General features: G+C 40.4%; 1 protein-coding gene across 8 annotated transcripts in view; it reads left to right on the top strand.

Moving 5' to 3' along the window:
- Window positions 1-21379, top strand: part of oxr1a (oxidation resistance 1a) — a 149259-nt gene that overhangs the window by 92075 nt on the left and 35805 nt on the right. For 6 of the 8 annotated variants that reach the window (XM_046399720.1, XM_046399719.1, XM_046399717.1 and 3 more), the window contains one exon: window positions 10622-10704. In XM_046399720.1, the coding sequence (XP_046255676.1) occupies window positions 10622-10704 (83 nt within the window). The other 2 variants (XM_046399722.1, XM_046399721.1) reach the window with 2 other exon arrangements.

The raw sequence follows: 21379 nt of genomic DNA, 5'->3' as shown, positions 1-21379 counted from the left end.
TGTCTGTCAGTGAAAAAGCCTCTGTTTCTGGTTGGCCATTACAGACTGTGGATAGACAGAAGGTGTACTTTGAGGAGCATCTTACATTACTTACCTTTATTTAATGCAGTGGTGGAGAACATTTCACTTAAGTAACAGATTCTACTAAACTGGCCTATTTATCAGTAACATGTACTTAAACATCAAAAGTACATGCTCTCATTATGCAAAATTACCTCTTTCAGAGTATTGTATTATTATATATATGTTATCCTCAGTGGTGTCTTGTAGTAGTAGTATTTATTTATTAGTAGAAATTTGCTTACATGTTTTCCCGTCGACGGTTAGTTGAGAAACTGTAACACCCCAGTCTGTACGGTGAGTAAAGGCCATGGTCCATGGACACAGTTAGCTTAGCTCAGCTCAGCTTAGCATAGAAACAGCTAGTTAGTCAACATTTTAGTTTGTAAAATTGTTAGCCACCAGTTAATGTTAAGTTCTGATTATATTGGACCAAGTAATTAGTAGCATCACAACCGCTGTGTATCTATGACTGAACAAGTTTGACTTTTTTGTTAAAATGAGGACAGATGAGTTATTTCTTCTTTAGTTACATAGCTTTGCTTTCAAGTAACTAAAAACTACATTTTTTCCCTCTGACATGTAGCCATCAGATAAGAAGCATAAAATGGAAATACTTGAGTGAAGTACAAGCACTAGAGATTTGTATTTAAAGCATGGCTGTGTGAGTTTTGACAGAGCAGATGGCAGGTTCATTATTTCACAAATGAAAATGTCAATTCAAGAGTCTCAGGTATGACCAGCAAGTACGAACAAATAATACAGAGTTATTTGATAGCTTTGTGACTTCTTGTGCTTCTTTCATACTCCCTAAAAGTATTAACCATTATCTCCTACAACAGTAGTAGTAGTTCTTCAGAAGAAACTTAATGTACTTAGATATTCTCCAACACCTGATTTGCACCTGTTATTATTTACAGAATGTATATAAACGTGTGACTGTTGCTGCATGTCCCTGCATTGCTTGTATTGAACAATAGCAAATCTTCACTGCTGAACAGGACCCTTTTGGCTTTTGGCTCAATAAGGAGATCTGATAACGCAGAGTTTGTGTTTCTCACAGCTGAGCTCATCACTTCTCCGACTACTGATTGGATCTGTAACCTGAGAGGTTAGTTGCGGCAGAGTGCCAGGGTTTCCAAAAAGGCGACGTAAACTGATAAAGATGCGCTTCTGTATCACAAAAGTGGACAACCAACGTATGCTCAAACCTGCTCCGTTTTCTCTTGAAGCAGTCGAAAGATTATTTCATTAATAAAGGGTGATTATATAATTATAATGAATGGATGCTGGCCCTTTTGCACATAATCATGCCTCAGGTGAATCACAGCATTGCATTAATGTCATGCTAAAGATAAATTACAGAGCTGTTGAAAGCTGTGAAAGCTACAGCAAGTGTATAGTACATTATGCATATGTATCATCGCCATTGATCCAGCCTCTGCTGCGTCAGACTTCAACCATACCATTCATCATGTCTCCCTTTTCCTCCCCAGCACACACACACACACACACACACACACACACACGCATAGCTACACACCCACCCCCAACTTTGACTTGCAAAGAAATATTGCTCAAAGTGCAATAACTTTAACGCCAAAGGTTCAGGACATCACAGTGTGATTAGTGAGCCAGGAGTCTGAATGCATGTGACAGCAGAGTGGAGGAGGAGGAGGAAGACCTCCTGTTTTCAGCTGCTTTAACTGTGATGAGTGCTCTCAGGTTTCACTGTGTCTTACTGCTGCATAACTGTTGCAAATACAGTTTTATACTGGTTCATTGTGTGAATCAACAAGTGTTGTCATGGTTAATAAATATAATTTAGATAATATAATTATTATTATAATTATTTATAATTGTTATATTATATATTATTATAATTATTATTATAATTAATAGTTTAGTTTGTAAAATGTCACAATATTGCCTAACACAGTTTTTCAATTCCTGTGGCAGGGATGGATAATGATTGGAATTTTACTGATCCTGTAGCAGTTTCTCTTTCCTAACCTGTTTTGAGAAATAAAAGCATTTCCTTTATTTAGCTCAGCTAGAGGCATACCGGTCTTGTAGTGATGGCGAGGTCAGTTGATCTGTCACTTTGCTATAAACTGAAACATTTCAATAACTGTTAGATAGATTGCCATCAAATGTGGTACAGACATTCATGCGCCCCAAAGAAAGAATTGTAATAACCTTGTGATATCCTGGCTTTTCATTTGTGCTGGTGTTAAGGTCAAAATATTTTGCTCTGTGAGCAAATATCAGCAAAACTGATGATAAATCCAACAACCTAAGATTTTTAAAACATTGTTTATCTGATAATCATACTAATAATACATATATAAGGAAAATAAGTAGTATGCTGACAGGATATTGTTAATTAGAACTTAACATTGTTTGTTACTGTTAATATATCTGTCTGCACTATGGTGATTACTATGTTTGTCATGTGCATGGTGTCAGAATATTAATTAATATGAACACAGTACAGACCAGTGTCTGCTTTTTAATGTTGAGAATGTGTAAAGAAAATCATCTTGCAGTGTAAAGAATTTAAGCCACATTACCAGTGGCACAACAGGAGTGTGATTAGCCGACATGGGGAGAGTGTTAATGAGAGGACAGGGCAGATCCAGTGCCTCCTGTTCCAGTATGGACGTGCCCACGCGCACACACACACACACACACATACACACACATACACACACACACACACACACACACACACACACACACATACACACATACACATACACATACGCACAGGCAAAACTGCAGTTCAGCAAAGTTTCCCATAAAGTCTGAGTGGTGTATAGGCTGGTCCATGGGGGCTGGCAGTGTAATATAGAGCTCAGTGGTACTGAGAGTGTTGGCAAAAGGATGTTGCCTGTCACGCTATGTTCTCTGTGTTTAATTTGACAGCTCCACTAGAACCATGTACTGTATATTCATCACAATGGAAAGACCACAGCTTATGCTAGCACTATAGTAGAGTTAGAACACAGCAGTAATGGCCTGTTTCTTAATACAGTGCTGTTGGCACTTTTCCTCTCTGCAGTGGTGTAAGTCATAAGTCTTCTGAAACAATGGGACTGTTGACCAAGAATGTTGACATTTGCTGTTGTTGGTATGATAGATTTCCTTTATCCTGCAGTAACTTACAGTAAGAGAAATAATAAGAGGAGCCATAAGTGTAAGTACTATTCTGCGAGTTGGAAACATTAAAAGTAATAAATAAAACAACCTAGCTTTATTGAATGTGATCTGGTCATTCAGTCCCACTCCTTTAGCAGACTGCCTTTAAAAGAAATCATGCTCCTTTTCTTATCTTTCCAGCAACAGTGTAAGCCAGATAAACCATTTGCGTGTTGCACTGTCATTAAATGTTTGGTTGTGTTTTTGTCCACAGCCAAACATAAAATAAGACATCTCCACTCACAGACCCCAGCACCAGCAAGACACACCATCAGTGAACTTCAAACCACATTAATACATTGCTTATGTTATAATATACTGTAGCCTGTGATACATAATGGATGACTTCCTTTTGCACAGAGAAAGAGGCCCATGAACTTGCAGCTCCCGCTCGCTGTAATAAAGTTGTCATGCCCAACTAACAACTTGGTGTTAAGATAACAGCACCACCAGCTTAGCTTTAGAGCCAGAGTTTGTCACTGTATAATAGTCGGCACTTTTTACTCCCATTCAGTACATATACTGACTGATCATGGTCTCTTTTCACAAACTCTTGCCTTCAAATCAGAAATAACGACTCCATCTGTCCCTCTTAGCCCAACACTGCTCCCTGCCTGTCAGGATAAGGGCCTTCACAGTATTCTTTTACTGTTGTTAATATGTCTTTTAAAAACGAGAGGAACTAAGCTGAGATTTTAATATACTCAGTCTGTAAATAATTGTAGCTGCATGATTTCAGTCAAAACCAATTGACACATCCACTGTCCAGCCAGTGGACAGCTGAGATCCACTTTTTGACCATTGCTTTGTCCTCCTCCTCACCTTGTCATCAGAAATTGAGGCTATTGGGCCACGAGTGAGCAACCTGTATCACATTTTGCTGTCAAGGCAATATTATTTGGTGTTGTGAAACAGCCCGATTATCTCTTTACCTGACATTGATATTGGATTTCCGAGTTAACTAGCTAGCGGGCTTATCCCATTTTGAAAATGTGTCCATTACAAGATATCATAAACTGTGCCAGGGGGACGCTGATGTTCTTCAATTACTTTAATACAGATGGGTGTTAAAGTCAAAACTTAATTTATGTGCATTAATGTCAAGAATCCCCACAATTAAACTCTGTCATTCTGTTAGAGGGAATGTAACAACTGCAGCGTATGATATGCAGGTGTAGTTTTATATATAAAGAGCTGAAATGAAGTGCAACTAATGGAAACATATTTGCATTAACATATTTAAGTGTTTACTTGGTAAAAGCAAAAAATTGCAAGATGTCTGAGCCCATGGTGTCCTAATTCCCTAGCTTGTTTTCTCAACAATAAAAACAGTTTAGTTTGTAATGATTCAACACAGTGAAAAGAGGAGGATCTTTTCATGCACATCATTATCAGGTGCTAATACTTAAGTTCTCTTGACATCATGATATAGTAAAATCACTGAGGAACTGTTTTATGAAATATCTAAATTAAATTAAAATTTAGCAGTTATGTTTACTGATTTGCAGCACAACCTAAAGTCCAGTTTAACATTGTTAATCAGTAATCAGTGGTAATTTTTTTACTGTTAGCTAATAAATACTTCAAATATTAATATAATTTTTAATTTAATATCACTTTTAGCCATGTTAGCGGTGTAAAGGTGGAGTCAGTCTCATTCCCGGATCATCACATACAGAGACTGGTTCAGCTCGAGCCACAAACTGAAGGCGTCTGTGTTTGACTGCCTGGGAGTGAGAGTCATCAATCAAACATGTTTCTCCAGAATCATTGACTCCAGAGTATCAGACTCATTGTCGCCTCATTAGACCTGCTCGGTTTAAAAAAGAGAATTGTTTGGATTCACTTGTTTGACCCTGTCTGATCTCTCTCCCTCATCGCTGTGTGCTGATATGGTGCTAAGAAAGGTTACAGTATTCAGTCCGGCTGCCACTGTATCAAAGTGAAGCAACAATGAAACAAATTGTGAAAAGATAGATATGGGCTGATTAAATGACTGACAGCTTTTTCCACTCCAAAGTATCATTATTGTAACGCCCTTTAAAAATCAATTATTTGACCTCTAGTCGTTTCATTCGTTGCATAGACTAGCCGATAGTCCATAGCAAATTGTGCTTAGAGGGAATTATTTTCACCGGATATTGACTTGACATTTAAATATGTTGATTTTCACCAGATTTTCGTGTTTTTGTTTTTTTTTTGTTTTTGTTTTTTTTTTTTTTAAACCTGCAATTATCAGATAACAGAAACCCTGAATGTCAACTTTGAGTTTAGACATTCAATAAAATGACCAGAGAGCTGAATCAACAGCACAGTCAAACTATTTTAAGCTTCACAAAACACAAAGATTGTGTGTGTTGCATTGTATTTCACAGGTATTTCTGTAATTGTGCCCAACTGCTGTGTACAACAAACTGCTGCACTGCTAACTTTGTCCTCCCTCCCTTCACAAACTTTTTAGGAAAGTCTCTATAGCTCTCTAACTAGTCCTGCACAGCACCTGTTCAGTGTGGCTCTGGTGGATAGCTTTTACTTCCCTTACTGTTTAGGGGTTTTCTAAAAATATCATCTGGGGAGGGCTGTATAGCCAGCAGGCAGGGAAAACAAGGGAGCAGAGGGAAATTGGCTGCTTGTGTACTCTGTCAGACTGTGAGGGAATGTTAGTCAGATAGTTGTTGACTCTCCTATTCCCTGCCTGCTTCAGTTTGTCATAGCTGTGTACAAAATGAGGGGAACTATATATTTAGCAGCCGTGACTCATTCTCAACAGATTGCACGGTTACAGAGCACACCGTGTTTTTAGAGTCAAATACAGTAGCATTTGCATTTAGGGTCCATCCAGAACCATTCAGATTCTTTGCATTCATTGGCAGCTGTTTTTAAGTGTACAAATTCCAAAGGGTTGATATAGTTTCTGTGTGTTTCAGTGGAGATACTTTTCATTATTTATTTTTTGTATGTATTAGTTGCAGAGGACATCCATTAATGTCAGATATGAGAGTATTGTTATCCACATGTTTTTCATAGTGGTGTCTTTGAGAGAAATTGTATAACTGCATAATACTTGTTGACTAGTGCATTCTCTCCTGGAGGACAGAGAGAAAAGTCCTGAATGCCTTTTATTATGATATGAATACAGCTTTCTTTTTGTATAAAATAGAAAACTGAGATTTTAATTCAGTATGTCTACAAGAAGTTCCATTTCAGAAATATGCCACTTATCACAGTTTTCATGCCGCACACATATTAAACCATGGAGCTGTAGATAGGTGAGAGTCAAACCCACTGAACGGCTAAGTCGTTATTCTCATATTGCTCTGGCTCATATTCTCTAGTGATCATTTGTAGTGGATGTCCAACAAGGCTCCTGTCCTGTCCACAGTTGTGTTGCAATAAGGCAGAGGGGTGGGCCACTGACATGCATTTTTTTGTTAAGTTGCTCAAATAGGCATGACTTCTTGTGACCGTTTACATCCCAGACTGGTGAGAGGCAGCCTTTGTTTTTCCTGACACACAGCAGCTCCTTTCAGTGTCTCAGCAAGTCATACAGCTTCTCTCACAGTTGACCCAGTGTAATTGTAATTCAGCTCATTAATGAGCCAAGTAAAACATGCTTTATGAGAAAAGACAACAGTAGAATAGCTTGTGCTGTGGCAACTGTTGTTTTACGCGGTCGAACAACAAATTAGATAACTAGTGACCTTGGCTCACCTCTGTTAGAAATTTTCCCACTGTGCTGTTCAGTAAATATAACTGCATTTACTTCATCTAGATTGGCATTGGCCACAGGCCCATTTCTTCACGCCTTTTTGGTGCTGTCTCTGCATCTCCAGATTCTGCTTTTTTGAGCATGTTCTATCATGCTCTCTCAGTGCATAATGTGCAGTGTGTTACTGTTATGGTGAAGAAGCAAAGTGTAACAGAATAGGAAAAATCAAAGTTGAAATACTATCCGTTTGTATACTAAGGGTAAAAACACTCTTGACTGAAAATCGAAATTCCAATACATCACTGGATGTGGATGGATCTAGGGCCACTAATGAGTGTTTTCATTATTGATTAATCTGCTGATTATTTTCTTGATTAATCAATTAACAGTCTATAAACTGTCAATGGTGCAACCCAAAAGACTCTTCATTTATTATCGTAAAGCAGCAAATGCTTAAGCACGAGTGTTTGACATTTTTGCTTTAAAAATGGCTGAAACAATTAACCAATTTTCAGAATAGCTGACAACTAATTTTCTTTTGATCAGGTCATCGATTAGTTGTGGCAGCACTGGATGGGTTGCATGAAACAAGCAAGCTGTGATTTGAGGACTTAAAAAGTAGCTTCCCTCTATAGAAGCAGGGCTTAGTTAGAGACAACATATGTTCCTGGATGCCTGTGGAGTGGGACGAAACCACATCCTTTGTTAGTGAAGGTGCCCTGGTGCTGAGCTCTGCTGTGTGTCTGGAGTGTGAATAAAATGCCCATATCTTGTGCCACCATCCATGGTGAGGTTTAATTTTAGACCAATCACTGGCTCACCATGTGCGAACACCCCTGCAGCTGCTAATGAATATCTGTTATTTTCTTATGCGCTCTGTCACTCTCTCCTGCTTCTCTCATTCTGCATTATTTGGGAGTCTGATCTTGTATTAACCCTACTTGTGCTCAGCCTGCACTGGTTTAGTGCTTACACATATAAAAGAAAAGCAAAACGTTGCACCAATCTTCGCTGTCTTTGAGAATCCTGCCAATAATAAAGCAGATCAACACTTATGCTGTTTGTTAACCGAGTCAGGTTACATGCAGTGTGCCGCACTGGCATGACCTGCAATTAAATGGAGTGGATTATATTTCATAACAGGAAGGCATGGAATAACAGTTATGACGTGTTGCCTCTAAATAGCAACTAAAACGCAATCATCCACGATCCACAGCCCGGGTTTGTGTCCTTTCACTGAAAGTAATCATCCTTCCAAGGTTTTCATTTGGATACTGAATAATTGATTTGGCACACGCCCACAGTTTGTGCAGTCACTGTGTTCTTTCTCAACGCAACTCCTTATTCCAGGTTTCATAATGCTACAGGTTATTTTATACGCTTCCCTGGCTGGGCAATATTAACAAATCAAATATCGTCACAGTTCAGAGAGAAGCCTCAATACTGAATGAAGTGCAAGTAATCTGGAGATGGTTTTATTCTCAACTACAGTGTTGTTTGACAACCTGGTTGACCTAAACTTTTAAGGTGAAGATGATGTATACAATTGTAAATGAGAAAAGTAAACTTCTTCTACACAGAATTATACTTACTATTTCAGATGTTTCTCAAATCTCTGATTTGTTTTTGTAGTTTTTGATTTTCTTGTGAAATACTGGATTTCCCCTTTTCAAACAAGGAAATCATCAAAGACAAATCTAAGAAAAGAAAAACTCTCACTCGCATGTTTGATCCAGTCTGAAATGGAGCAGTCAAAAACCTACACAAACTCGACTCGAGAGACGCAATCCAAAGCGAACCCGAGTCACCCCTGATTACAGTTAGACCTGATCCAAACTGCAGCAGAACACAGACAACAGTAGAATAATATGCAAAGTAAAGCAATAGAAACTAACTCCAAAAATAATTTTCTATGCTTCAAAGACTAATTCATAGAAGGAGGTTCGTTTTCACCTCCTGCACCAACAGTAAAACATTATGCAGCAAACTGGGAGATATTTAGATGGAATGAAATCATTTTCTGACCAGTTTAAGATCTATAAATCAAATTCATTAAATAACTGTGATTAAAAAGCATCAATCCTTTACAGTGACTACGGAATTCCTAGAATATTTTTTCCTGTGATCATCAAGATATATTGCCACGATATCAGAGCTGATGGTATTATATACAAAATTTTACAGTGTATCTAGTCTCATTTGACAACATAAGTATTCCATTCATAGATTTCTCATCCTGAGCCTACATTTAATGAACAGAATCTACAGTATCGTCTTTACAAGACTCATATTTACACCTGAAGCAGCTCTGGTTTCCCCTCCCCTCTCACTTTCTGCCAGGCAGTCCTGAGCCCCAGAAATAGCAACACTGGTGTATGACTCATGTTTTAAGCTATCTGAGATGCCTGATGAGAAAGACACAAATAAAGGACTCTTTGGTCATGGGCAACTCCTGCAAATGAAGGATGTTTACGGAAGGCACCTGAGGGCATTGGGTCAGCTTGTGTCCATTATAAACCCTTTGCCAAAACTCTGTGACCTCCTGCAATCAACTCCCTTGTTGGCCCTCACACCGTATGCTTCCAACAAAGCTGTGTACATTATTCGTCAAGCCCAAGGTCAAACAGCAGAGTCAGCCCCTTTATTCGATCCCCTCCATTCCCAAGTGTCCCCTTCCACTTACTTTCATCTCCTGTCCTATCTTTTGCTTATGTCTTTCATCTGCCTCATTCAGTATTCCATCCACCCTCCTGCCTTCATCTCCACACTTTATTCCAACCTCACTCAGCCCTCCCAGCTTCATAATTTGCTTTCTTCCGTCATCTTCTGTCACCATCCACCCTTTTTTAATTTGTCCTCTATACCTCCCAAACCAGCCATCTCTACCATATCATATTACCTTTATTCCCCCTTAACCATCCATCCAGGATCTCTGCCTTCTGCCCCTCCTGTACCTTATGGTACCTTCTAACCCTTTCAAATCCCTTTTCAAAATTCCTTTGTAAATGCCTTAAAAGATATCACTGGAGATATCACTACAGCTCTTTGCTTCCACCCTCTTTTTCTGTTGTCACCTCCAAATGTTACACCCTCCCGCCCCCATTTGCTAACCAGCACGCAGCACTGAATCCTTCTTTTCCCTCCATCCACTGTCTGTTTCAGCCCCCACTTTCCTTCTTCTCCATTTCCAGCTTCAGCACCCTCCGTTTCACGACCAAATCCATCTTCCTCTTCCCCTCTTGAGCTTGCATCCAGAGCGGCAGTGCCCTGATGGAGGTCAGCCTGGTCTCTGTCTACTGTGAGAGGCAACAGGGGGAGGAAGGCAAGGTGAACTGGTTTCAAGGCTGTCATTGCACTGCACGGTAGGCGAGGAAGAAGAAGGGGGGGAGAGAGAGAGAGGACAGTGTGATAGAGAGAGAGCGAGAGAGAGAGCGAGGGCAGCAGGGTAGGAGCAGAGCGAGGAAGAGAGAGAGAGAGAGAGAGAGAGAAAGTGGTCCAGCACTCACAGCTCACATCGCTGGCTGGCTGGCTGGCTTGCTCACTGTTGACGAATGAGCTGTCTACCCACGGGGCTGGGAAACGGCAGCTTGTGACAAGCTGGGGAGAGGAGGAACATGAATGTAATGCGTACCTTGCCTCGCTTGCTTTCAGATACTGGCCAGAAGAAGACTCCAGAGAAGAAGGATGGGAGGCGCATGTCGTTCCAGAGACCCAAAGGGACCACTGAATATTCTGTGAGTAACGCACAAGCAACTCTGATCTCTCTGTATTGGTGTCGTTATGTGTTTTTGACGCTTTTCTTCTCTTCTGCTGCTACTGTCGCTCCTGTGTGTGTGTCTGCTGTCAGTGGTCTCTGTAGCTCTGACTAGCTCCGGTAGTATTGTATCTGTAGCATTTGTGTTTGTGTGTTGTGAAGACACCGTGTCTGACATGCTCGGTAGCTGATTAGTGAGGGGGAGAAGCATTTTGTGGATAATGTCAGTGTAACACGTGCACCTCATTCTCAAACTGTTTACATAAAGAGGACTGTGTGTGCAAATGGATGTGCAGAGTAGCTGATCGAAAGATTATTGAAAGAATGTGTCCTCTGTTAAAGACTCCCTGTGCAGCAGCACAACGCTCAGCTCCATTTTGCATGTTGATGTATAGAAGGGAGAGTTGAATTGTAGCAGCTCTGTACGTTTGCTCCAGCTGGTTCAGAGCAGGACGGTCAAGCGGGAGCGTTGGCAGGATGTGTATTTGTTTTTCCATTGGTTCTCTGTGCCACGTATCGGAGAGCATTCCACCACAGAGCTCACTGTGAATCTCGTGAATGACCTTCCAACTGCGTTGTCATTTCTATTGATTTAGCTGTTTGGGGGGGCAAAAGACAGAGAGAGAGAGAGTGAGGGAGAGGGCTCTGGTTCCCTGGTGTGATCTGAAAATGGAGCCTGTCTCTGCTTTGCCCGGTTGTGTTCTTCAAATGACCCTCAAATCCAGCTGCAGTCAGGCTGCTTTTCCTCGTCTCTCTCTCCGTGGCAACAGCGAGGAGTGGGGTTGCTGTGGCTCAGCACCGGCTGTCTGCTGGAAAGGGAGGAAGGAGGGAGGGAGAGTAGTGTTTGTGGTCTCACCCTGACATTCCGGTGTCTTCTTGCAAACTCCTCTTTCTGTTTCCACTTTTTGGAAATTGTTCTGCTTCTGGATTTCTCTGCTATAGTTTTCACTGTGACTTGCTCTCTTATAACATCTCCAACACCTCAGCAATGCCAGCACCACCTCCACACCCACTGCCTCCCCAGCCTGTCAGTCATCCAAGACTTGCTGATTGACAAGGCCCTTGTTTATCTTGCTGGGCCTTGAACATGCCAAACTGCTACAATAAGATATTTGTCAGAGCCAAAGCGCTGTGTCATGGCCCTGATATGAGCAGAAAAGCCATAACAAGTCAACAAGATGGACAGAAATGTTGTCGGTAAAGAAAAAAGGAAAGAGAAATTTAGTGTTTGTGGAAAAAAGATATCTCATATTCATATCTCAATCACACTGCATACCAATCATGTTCTTGTCAGCCCCCCAAGCAAATAGATTGCGGCTGGTGTGATGAATGGATTTAGCAATGTCGATGATTTTGTGCTGTAGTCTGCCATGCTGAAGCGGCCATGGAGAGCATTTAAGGTGGTATAACAACGCCTCCCCTACTCTGTGACAGAGACATGGTGGCTAGTGTCCCACTGATTGAGAAGCAGCTTTATCTTAAATTCATCTCCTGCGCCAGGGGGACAGCCGGCGATGTTTCCTTATTTCTCTCTCCAGCAGATAAGTTTATAATCTATCACTATGCGCTCACAGGAAAAAGGAGCGTTTCCTCTTATGTTGCCTTATCAATACAGTCTCCCTTTCGCCTCCTCACCCCTCTGCCTCACACACAGGCTTTTTTTTCTGTCCTCTGTCTTTTTTTTTTTTTTTTTGGTATTGAGAAATAACCTTAGCAGTTGCAGCCCATCTGCCTAGACACTGATAACACCAATCTATTCAAACAAGTCCAGCTATTGGCTGACCTGCATCCAATTAAAGAAGTGTTTGAAGTGTGTGGGAACAACAGAGATAGATGAGGAGACAGAAAGACAAGAGAAAGAGGCAAAGAGCAGCACAGAGGTGAGCCACATGGGAGGGAACTTGACCAGTCAAAGTCAAAGTGAAGAGCTCAGAGAGTGTAAGCCACACATTTTTATATCCAGAAACTCCAGAAAAACCAGTTTGGATGCTATTTTGAATTTTTGTACTTTGGGGATCCACCAGGTATCTTGACTAGTAAATAGCGAGGTGCTGGCTCACAGCAAGAAATCAAAAAAGCCACACACTCATATTTTTTACTTTTGTAACTTTGGCCATGATTTCTATTGGTCATGAAAACATTTCAGCATAATTAAATTAAGTGTAACTGGTAAGTTGATATGGTGACACCACTAAAAGCAAGTCAGATTCAGCAAGAAACAAGAGGTATAAAAATGTGACAGGTAAGGAAGATATTTATAGTAAGCTCGCAGAATGGGTAGTGATACTGTTTACCTTCATTTTCTTTTCCAAACAAATTCAAGGGGTTTGTTTAAGACCTGTCTGATCAGGGTACAGGCAATGATGCTGACCATGTACTGAGAACATCTCCAGTGAATTCTCCGGTCACCTCTCTACTACTTGTTGTAAATAAAATCCCCCTTAAAAATGCAGTTTTTCTTCCCTCTTCAGACCTCTTTTTTGTGTTTTTGGCAAGTAACTTGGAGTTCAGTGTTATCATGACCAATAGCAAAAATGGCCAAAACTACAAACATCTACCTTGTGATAAACTGGAATTATTTTTTAATGTTGAGTCATGTTGAGTCTTTTGGCCTGAACCTCCCAACCCACACTCTGTTTCAGTCTGTTGCATTGCTCTCAGTAGAACTGGCACAGCAAAGCTCTCATTACATTTTGTATAGTGACATTGAAGAGCAGTTTTTGGGCAAAGTACTGTCTGGATTCCAGTTTGAAGGAGGTTGTACTTCTTGCCAACAACATGATCGGTCAGATAGCATTATAAACTGTGTGCATTCTAGTGGGCTGTAATATATAACAGTGGTCAGAGCATAGCATAGTCATTAGCCCTGAAATGTGCCTTCAGTTTTACAACATTTCATGCTGGATATCATTTGAAAATTTTAGCCAAGCAAGGCTCTGGCGGTACCATTGTTGGTCAGTCTGGCAATTGGTCGGTCCACAACTTTGGTCCAGACTGAAATATCTCAACAACTATCAGATGGATGGCAATGAAATTTATACAGACATTTGTGATTCTCCGAGGATGACCTCTAAATGCTTTCCTTGAGGATGGATTTGTGGCTGTGTGTGAAATGTCTCAGCAAGTATTGGATGGATAACCATGGAAGTTCAGTTCACATTTTTCACACCAAGTTCTTTGCTTTATGAACTACTTTATGACAATTCCATTAGAGATTTGCATAAGAACACGGTCAACTCACCTGCTAAACATCAGTATATTAACAGTGTCATTTTGAGTGTGTTAGACTGCTCTGTCAGAGTATAGTACTAGAATGGTCATAGACTCTTAGCTTTGAGGATGATGTTTTTCTCCAAAACTTTTTTTTCCCTGTTTACCAAAAGAAGATAAAATCTCTGTGTTAAGGGTTGTCAAAATACAAGTAGCCATACAGGAAGTTCCTCAATGAAAAAAGATTTAAATCAATAGCTGAATGGAGAATAAGTAGACAACATATCCAGACAAGCCTTCAGTATCATCGTTGGTGCCTGCCAGTTTCTGATACTTAGTGCTGCGAAAATATTTTGCTCTGTACCAAAAAAACGCTGAAACTCAAATTCCCAGCCCAATGTGTCTGCCATGTGTTACCATTAAGTTTCATATGTGTTATAAATGCTGCTCTGCTATACATGATCTACATTGTGACGCAGAGGAAAGGCCAAGATGACAGCTGATAACAACATAGCCGTCATCTTGCCATGTCACCAGTCTGCAGGGTGAATGGATTTCTGCTGGGCTTAGAGGACGCGCGGTGGGCATTAGAGGACTTGTGGACATTAGATGAGTCATACGCCAAGCATCAGGTGTGTGTGCGTGTGCACACCGAGAGACACACACATCAGTGGCAGTCTTAACTCAACACCCTCCTGACAATCAGCCTCTGTGATTGCATTATTCACGGCTGCATAGGAGAGGCGATCCCACTGTTTCAGCCCGTTCAGAGCTCCCTATCTGAGAGTAGGAGAACAAGTTGATGGATGATGGAGAAATGATGCGATTGGAGAGGTGTGTGAATGGCAATGCTGGAAGGGATAGAGGGGAATGCATGTGGAGAAGATGTAGACTGATGGGTGGGTAGAAGAGCAGACTGATACATGGCCTAGGTGTCAGTATCTCACTCTTCTTTTAACAAAAGGGGAAGGTTAGAGAATTGCTTCCGTTGTATTTTCATTTTGAGGAATGTATTGCTGGCCAGAGGCGATAAATGACTTCTCTTATTTTAAGACATTGTGTTAACAAGCGAGATGACATCTCCAGTCAGATCAGCCCTCAGCAAGCGTTTGAACAAGAGTGTGCTGTTGTGACAGCGACCCTTTAAAAATATCAAAAGTCCTATCACCACATCTCGCTGTGCCAAATTGTCCCCATAAAACCAAGGACAGGATCAATGCTCTTAGCAGGCTCTTCAATTTTAGATCTTACAAGATGCATCAATTTACGTTGTTAGTCAGCCAAACTTAGCTTTGTTACCTGGAAAACATGTATCACAGAGCCAGAGTTCTATGCTCTGCCAAAGATGTTTTTTTATGTTTTCATATTTATACAGTTAGTGAGGATTATATGCTTTTGGTTTTCAAAAAGACCAACACAGTGCTGACAGTTGCAATATTAAACACACAAGCAATGTTATGATGTGGCCAGTGTGTACTTGTACACATACAACATGTATGTATGTACACCAATCGAACATAACATTATAACAACCTGCCTCATTTTGAGTAAATCCCTCCTTTGCCACCAAAATAGCCCTGATCCACCAAGTCATGGACTCCACTAGACCTCTGAAGTTATGCTGTAGTATCTGCTACCAAGTTGTCAGTAGCAGATCCTTTAAGTCCTATAAATTCCGAGATTGTCCCTCTATGGATTGGACATGTTTGTCCAACATATACCACAGATGCTCAGTTGGATTGAGAAGTGGTGAATTTGGAGGCCAAGCCAACACATCCTTTTGTAGTTTGAAGGGGTGCATCATCCTGCTGAAAGAGGCCAGGGCCACCAGGGAATACTATTGAAGGGTCCATGAAGGGGTCTACTTGGCCTGCAGCAATGTTTATGTAGGTGGTATGTGTCAAAATAACAGCAACATGAATTTCAGGACCCAAGGTTTGCCTGCATAACATTGCCCAAAGCATCACATACCTTTGCCAGCTTTCCTTCTTCTCATAGTGCATCCTGGTGCCATGTCTTCCCCAAGTAAGCAACACATCCACATGATGGAAAAGAAAACGTGATTCATCAGACCAGGCCACCTTCTTCTATTGCTTCTTGGTCTGACAATTGACAATTGGATAGTTCTGAGGCTCACATTCCCATTGCTTTTGCATCGTCACCCTGACAGTTCTGCAGCTACACAGCCCTATACACAACAGACTGCAATGCACTGTGTGTTTTGGCACTTTTCTGCCAGAAACCGCATTAACTTTTTCAGCAATCTGAGCTACAGTAGCTCTCCTTTTGGATCAGACAACATAGGCCTGCCTTTGCTCCCCATGTGCATCAGTGAGCCTTGGCCACCCATGATCCTGTCACCAGTTTTCCTTCTTTGACCCACTTTTGATAGGTCCTGATCACTGCCGACCAGGAACATCCCACAAGAGCTGTAGTTTTGGAGATGCTCTGACCGAGTCATCAATCCATCACAATTTGAGCCCTGTCAAAGTTGCTCAAATCCTTGCCTTTGCCCATTTTTTTCTGCTTCCAACACATCAGCCTCAAGAACAAAATGCTCCCTTGCTGCCAGATATATCCCACCCACTGCCAGGTGCCACTGTAATGAGATAAGCATTGTTATTCACTTCACCTGTAAGTGGTCTTAATGCCATGGCTTATTGGTGTATGTCACAATCATCACTGGTGGTATTCACTTAATTTGGACACCCCTTTGATGAAACAATAGAAAAGTTTGCCTCTCAGAAAATTCTGCCTTAAATATTGCCGAAGTTTTGGTGTTCTGAAGTCAGAGTGAATCTCTTTTTGCTTAGTTGGTTCTTATGTGTCTTTTAAGTCCCTGTATATGTGTTGGTAAATCACTGCTTCAAAGCATGAAGTTGGAGGTCAACATGGGACAATTTGGGATCCATCAAAGCTTGAAAGTGAGACAGCAAACTTGTCCTGTGTTCCCATGGAAAGGACAGAGTAACGTGACTTTCTCCCCATCACCTATAGAGAGCCTAAATTTAGGCCTGCAAATGATCAGCAAGGGTATAGTTGTACACAATAGACATGCCATTGGCATAGTAGTGACAGTTGTTATGGCAACAGTGAAGCTAAAGCTGGGCTTCATCCTTCATTATGAAATGAATTCATTATAAAGAATTACGGATGATTAAACCGTATACTATTGAATTTTGTTTCCAGTTTGATGAAAATGCAATTCATTATGTTGTTCATTTTAATCTTTTCCTGTTTTCAAATTTTTTCATCTAATTTTCCATTAAGAATGTGAGGTGGTCTCAGTACAGAAACAGGTGCTGCATAAAACTGTGGATCAGCTAACACCAGTGAAACGTTACCCTTAAACACCATTCTGCTTATTAATCTGATGAAGGAGCTATAGCTTCGAGATTGCATCTTATTTCCTTGGTCGACCTTTTGTAATAGCACTCGTATATTTGCTCTCATCTTCCATACTTAATGTTCTTACCAAGATGCCAGTAGACTCTTTAATGGGGCTATTAGTCTTTGGCTGTCTGGCTCACTGCCTTTGTTGAATCTGTGCATCCTCCTCTGTTCAACAAGGTGACCATTAGTTAGATGTCAGTCAAGATGGCTGCCTCTACCCTTCTGCTCAAAAGGACAGACATCACCCTAAGAGGAAGGAGCTTAATTATTCATCCCCAGTTTGAGATGAATAATGGGTATTATTGATCCTGAGGATAAGAAGATGGGGTGCACCTGTCATTAGTGGCGATGATCCTGATGATCATCCTATGTGATTGCCCTCTCTTTCTCTTCCCCTCCCTCTGTCATTCTGCTGTCAATGTGTCAATAACAGGTCTTTATCAGTGGGTCACATTTGCATGTCCCCTGTCCTCTGCCACTTAATTGAGTTAGAGACAGCTTCTCTTACAGTACAATCAATGAGTGCTTCTCTTTGGTTTAAGTGGAATCACATGTATGTGTGTCATTTTAGTGGTGCCTTGGTTGTTTGTGTTATGTGTTAGGCCTGTTGTACTGTTAATATTACTTACATATTTCAATAAAATTATTAATTAAGCTCTAAAGGCAAACTTAACTCATACAGTTGTTAGATCACACAGCACCTGGCTTTGCCAGTGTTTACTTAATTGAACACTAGATATTTTTATCCATATTGATCGGCTGAGCTCTTGATACAGGAGCTACCAGATCAACTGTTTGATGAAAGAGCAAGCAGCTGCCATGGGTCAGGCTAAGGTTTAACATATCTAGTCTGTACAGCAAAATGCAGAGGCTTCTTCCATATAAGCCAAATATGTGACCTTATGTTGCAGGATGCTCAAACAAACCAGTGCAAGTTTATAACAGCTGTAAGTGTCCTGTGCATCTGGATGTCCTATAGGCTGGCTTTGTGCTGAGCAACAGAGGAGCAATAAAGCTAAAAATAAATAGTTCATGGATGAGACGGTAGCAAATAGCACCTAGGGAGAATCGATGCTGTGTGCTGAAACTGCCTGGATGAAAGGCTGTGACACTCTAGGAGCCCTGCTGATTATTAACTTCTCATGTTCCTAACTCAAAGCAGAGAAAACTTCTGTTGGCCTTTAAAACTGTTCTTGAGTTTTTGATCTTTAATAGCCAACCACATATCAAACACAAATGTAGAACAAGGGATTGTAAATAGTTTTAGGATGGGATGATTGACTGCTTACACCTCAGTAATGATTTTGAATGGTGAGGCAATTTGGCACTTGCCTCACCATTCAACATGAGGCACTTTGAAGTTATTACCCTGCTTCTTATGGTAACGTTGTCAACACACTGCGAGTGCGTGTTTGTGCGTGTCTTTGTCAAGCCACAGAGACTTTGCCACTCTGAGGCCAATCTCTATGATGCCTGCTGTCCTCACTGAGACAGGACATTTATCAAGTTGACATGCAGTACAACTTACTTTTCAGAACTGTCATCATAAAGGACCTTGATACTGTCATAAGATGTCTAAGAGCAGTTGCTAATAGCACACTTAAGAGGATATGTTTGAGATGGGACAGGTTGGGACACATACCTGTCACCTCGTCCTCCTTGTGTCTTTTTTTGTGGTCTTGCTTCACTGGTTTCTTGTAGACGCAATAGTAAAAGGCACCAAGGTATCTTCTAATCTTTGGCAGCACACTGCCTCATCTTTGGACTGCATTTACTTGATTTGACTATCTAAAATTACTACTAAAATTGAAAAAGTCTGAGATCAGAGAGTGATTTGATATGCAAATTAGTAAGTAACATTGACCCTTTTCTTGATTTTGATCGTACTTGAGGTATGATGTTTAAATCCAACATAGAGAAAACATCGTATTCAGCAGGTTTTTGATCATCTGTGTCAGTATCAGCATGTTCTTGAATCCTCGATATCTCAGTTACATCAGCAGTTAAGAATGAATCCAGTTTGATTTGTTGGATTTGACTCCTGAATCTGAAGAGCAGTTCTTTGCATCACTGTTATCGGACTATGAATTTTAATTCAGCCTGTAAACTATCATTACATTGTTTATTGCCATTTTTTTTTTTTTGCTTTATTGACCCTTCTATGCAAGTAGTTTAAAATGAACACGTGGTGAATTGATGGAAAGGGTTTTAATATGCCAGCATTCCAGTCACTGTCTCTCTGAGGTATATCTGAATTTAAAAAGCACAGACATAAGAGCTTAACATGCAACACATTACATGGGATACTGGAAAAACCTGATCATAGCTGAGATGTAAATGTAAGTACAATCATATGAACACAGACTTGAAGGAATTTGTTAACTTTGTATGTAACCACACCACATAATGTAATTTGGATGGATTTGGAGTGCTTCTACAAACTAGCACATACTGTACAAACTAATCTTCCAGCCTTGTTTCTTTAAGTGAAACATCAGGACATGGTCACCGGGAACATATTTTGGTTTCTCTGTCCTTCCTAAATGTTGTGGTAAATTAGCTAAAAAGGATCGAGGTCTTCAGTCTGTGGTTGTCTTATCCTGATGGTATGTACACATCCAAAATGGCAGCCAATGCCCTGTTTTAGTGTCTTAGACATGATGCTGTCTTTATCACACACAGACTGGAATAGTCTGTATTGCTTGTGTTCTATTCCTAATCCTGACAGCTGTGAGTCTGTGTCTTCACTGCCTTGATTGCTATGCAACCTCCATTTAACTTAATCTAAACTTTGATTAAATTATTGAATTTAATGTGGCCTGATGAGCAAGCAGTGAAACTCTAAATGTATCAAATAGCATTTTGAAATATGAAGGATGTATTCTAATTTGATTTGTCTCTTGAAAATAATCAAATAACATTTAATCTAGCTCAACAGGTGAGTCATCTCAACAACTTGCTGTTAATGTTTATCTCCACTTTGACCCTTACACAGGGATCTGTCTGTGAACAAATTAAAAATAGATGTATTGATTATTATATCACTTTCCACTTGCTACACCCGTACTGATTAATAACAAAAGTTTTTGTTTTGAATCTGCACAGTATGATTATCATTGGTTGTGCTTTAGGGCTAAAGTATAATACCTAAAGTACAAAACCTAAACGTTGGCCTTTTGTTGTCACATTGAACAGGATATATATTCTTTCTGACAGTGCAGTATATATTGAACAGTGCAATGTATTCATTTGACAGTGCACTATATTTAGTACAGTTTAATTTATTAATGCTATGCTTCATTCTATGATACTTTTTTACATTGCAGTATATCTGACAGGTACCTTTTTTTAAAGTACAACACATACCTGCATACAGTTTGCCTCACAGGTGTGAATGTGGTGATAAAGGATCCCTGTGTAATAATTGTAGTAATTGTAATAACACTTTAGGTAGAGCCAGTCTATTTTTTTTTTTTTTTTTTTACTGTAAGTACAATGACAATAAACTATTCTGTTCTTATTATATTCACTTCTCTTTAATCCAGTGACATCTGTTTGCAAAAAGTTACTAGCATCCACCCATCTCATCGTCATCTGCAGTGTGGTTTTGGTTCCTGTGACACCTGTGCCAGTGAAACCCCTATCTCAGCCAGGCCTGCTCAGTTTTCCCACTAAATCCGTACTGCACAATGCAACCCTGCTCTGCCTTGTTCATTGTTGTCCAAACAAAGTTGCATACATTGCTGAGTCAGGGAGACTGTATGCCAGCAGCGTGACTGACCTCGGATCTGATTAGTTTGCTTCCCCAGAGGGTATGGCATCTAAGCCCAGTGTAGAATGCAATCTGACTCTTGGTTCAGTACTCTCAGTCCATCTTTGTCCAATCCTAGCTAGTATAGTCGTCATAGTCTGGTCCAGATTGAAGGGACAGGGAGAAGTGTGTAAGAACGAACCTGTGATGATACAAGTTTAGATTTCTGCATTTCAAAACTCACTTTGTGAAAGCTTTTGACTTGAAAATCCAACTTACTTTTATTGTGGGCTTTGAGGGT

Source organism: Scatophagus argus, chromosome 9 (genome assembly GCF_020382885.2).
Source record: "Scatophagus argus isolate fScaArg1 chromosome 9, fScaArg1.pri, whole genome shotgun sequence".
In the NCBI taxonomy this organism is placed as follows: Eukaryota; Metazoa; Chordata; class Actinopteri; family Scatophagidae; genus Scatophagus; species Scatophagus argus.
This window is presented reverse-complemented; position numbering and strand designations above follow the sequence as displayed.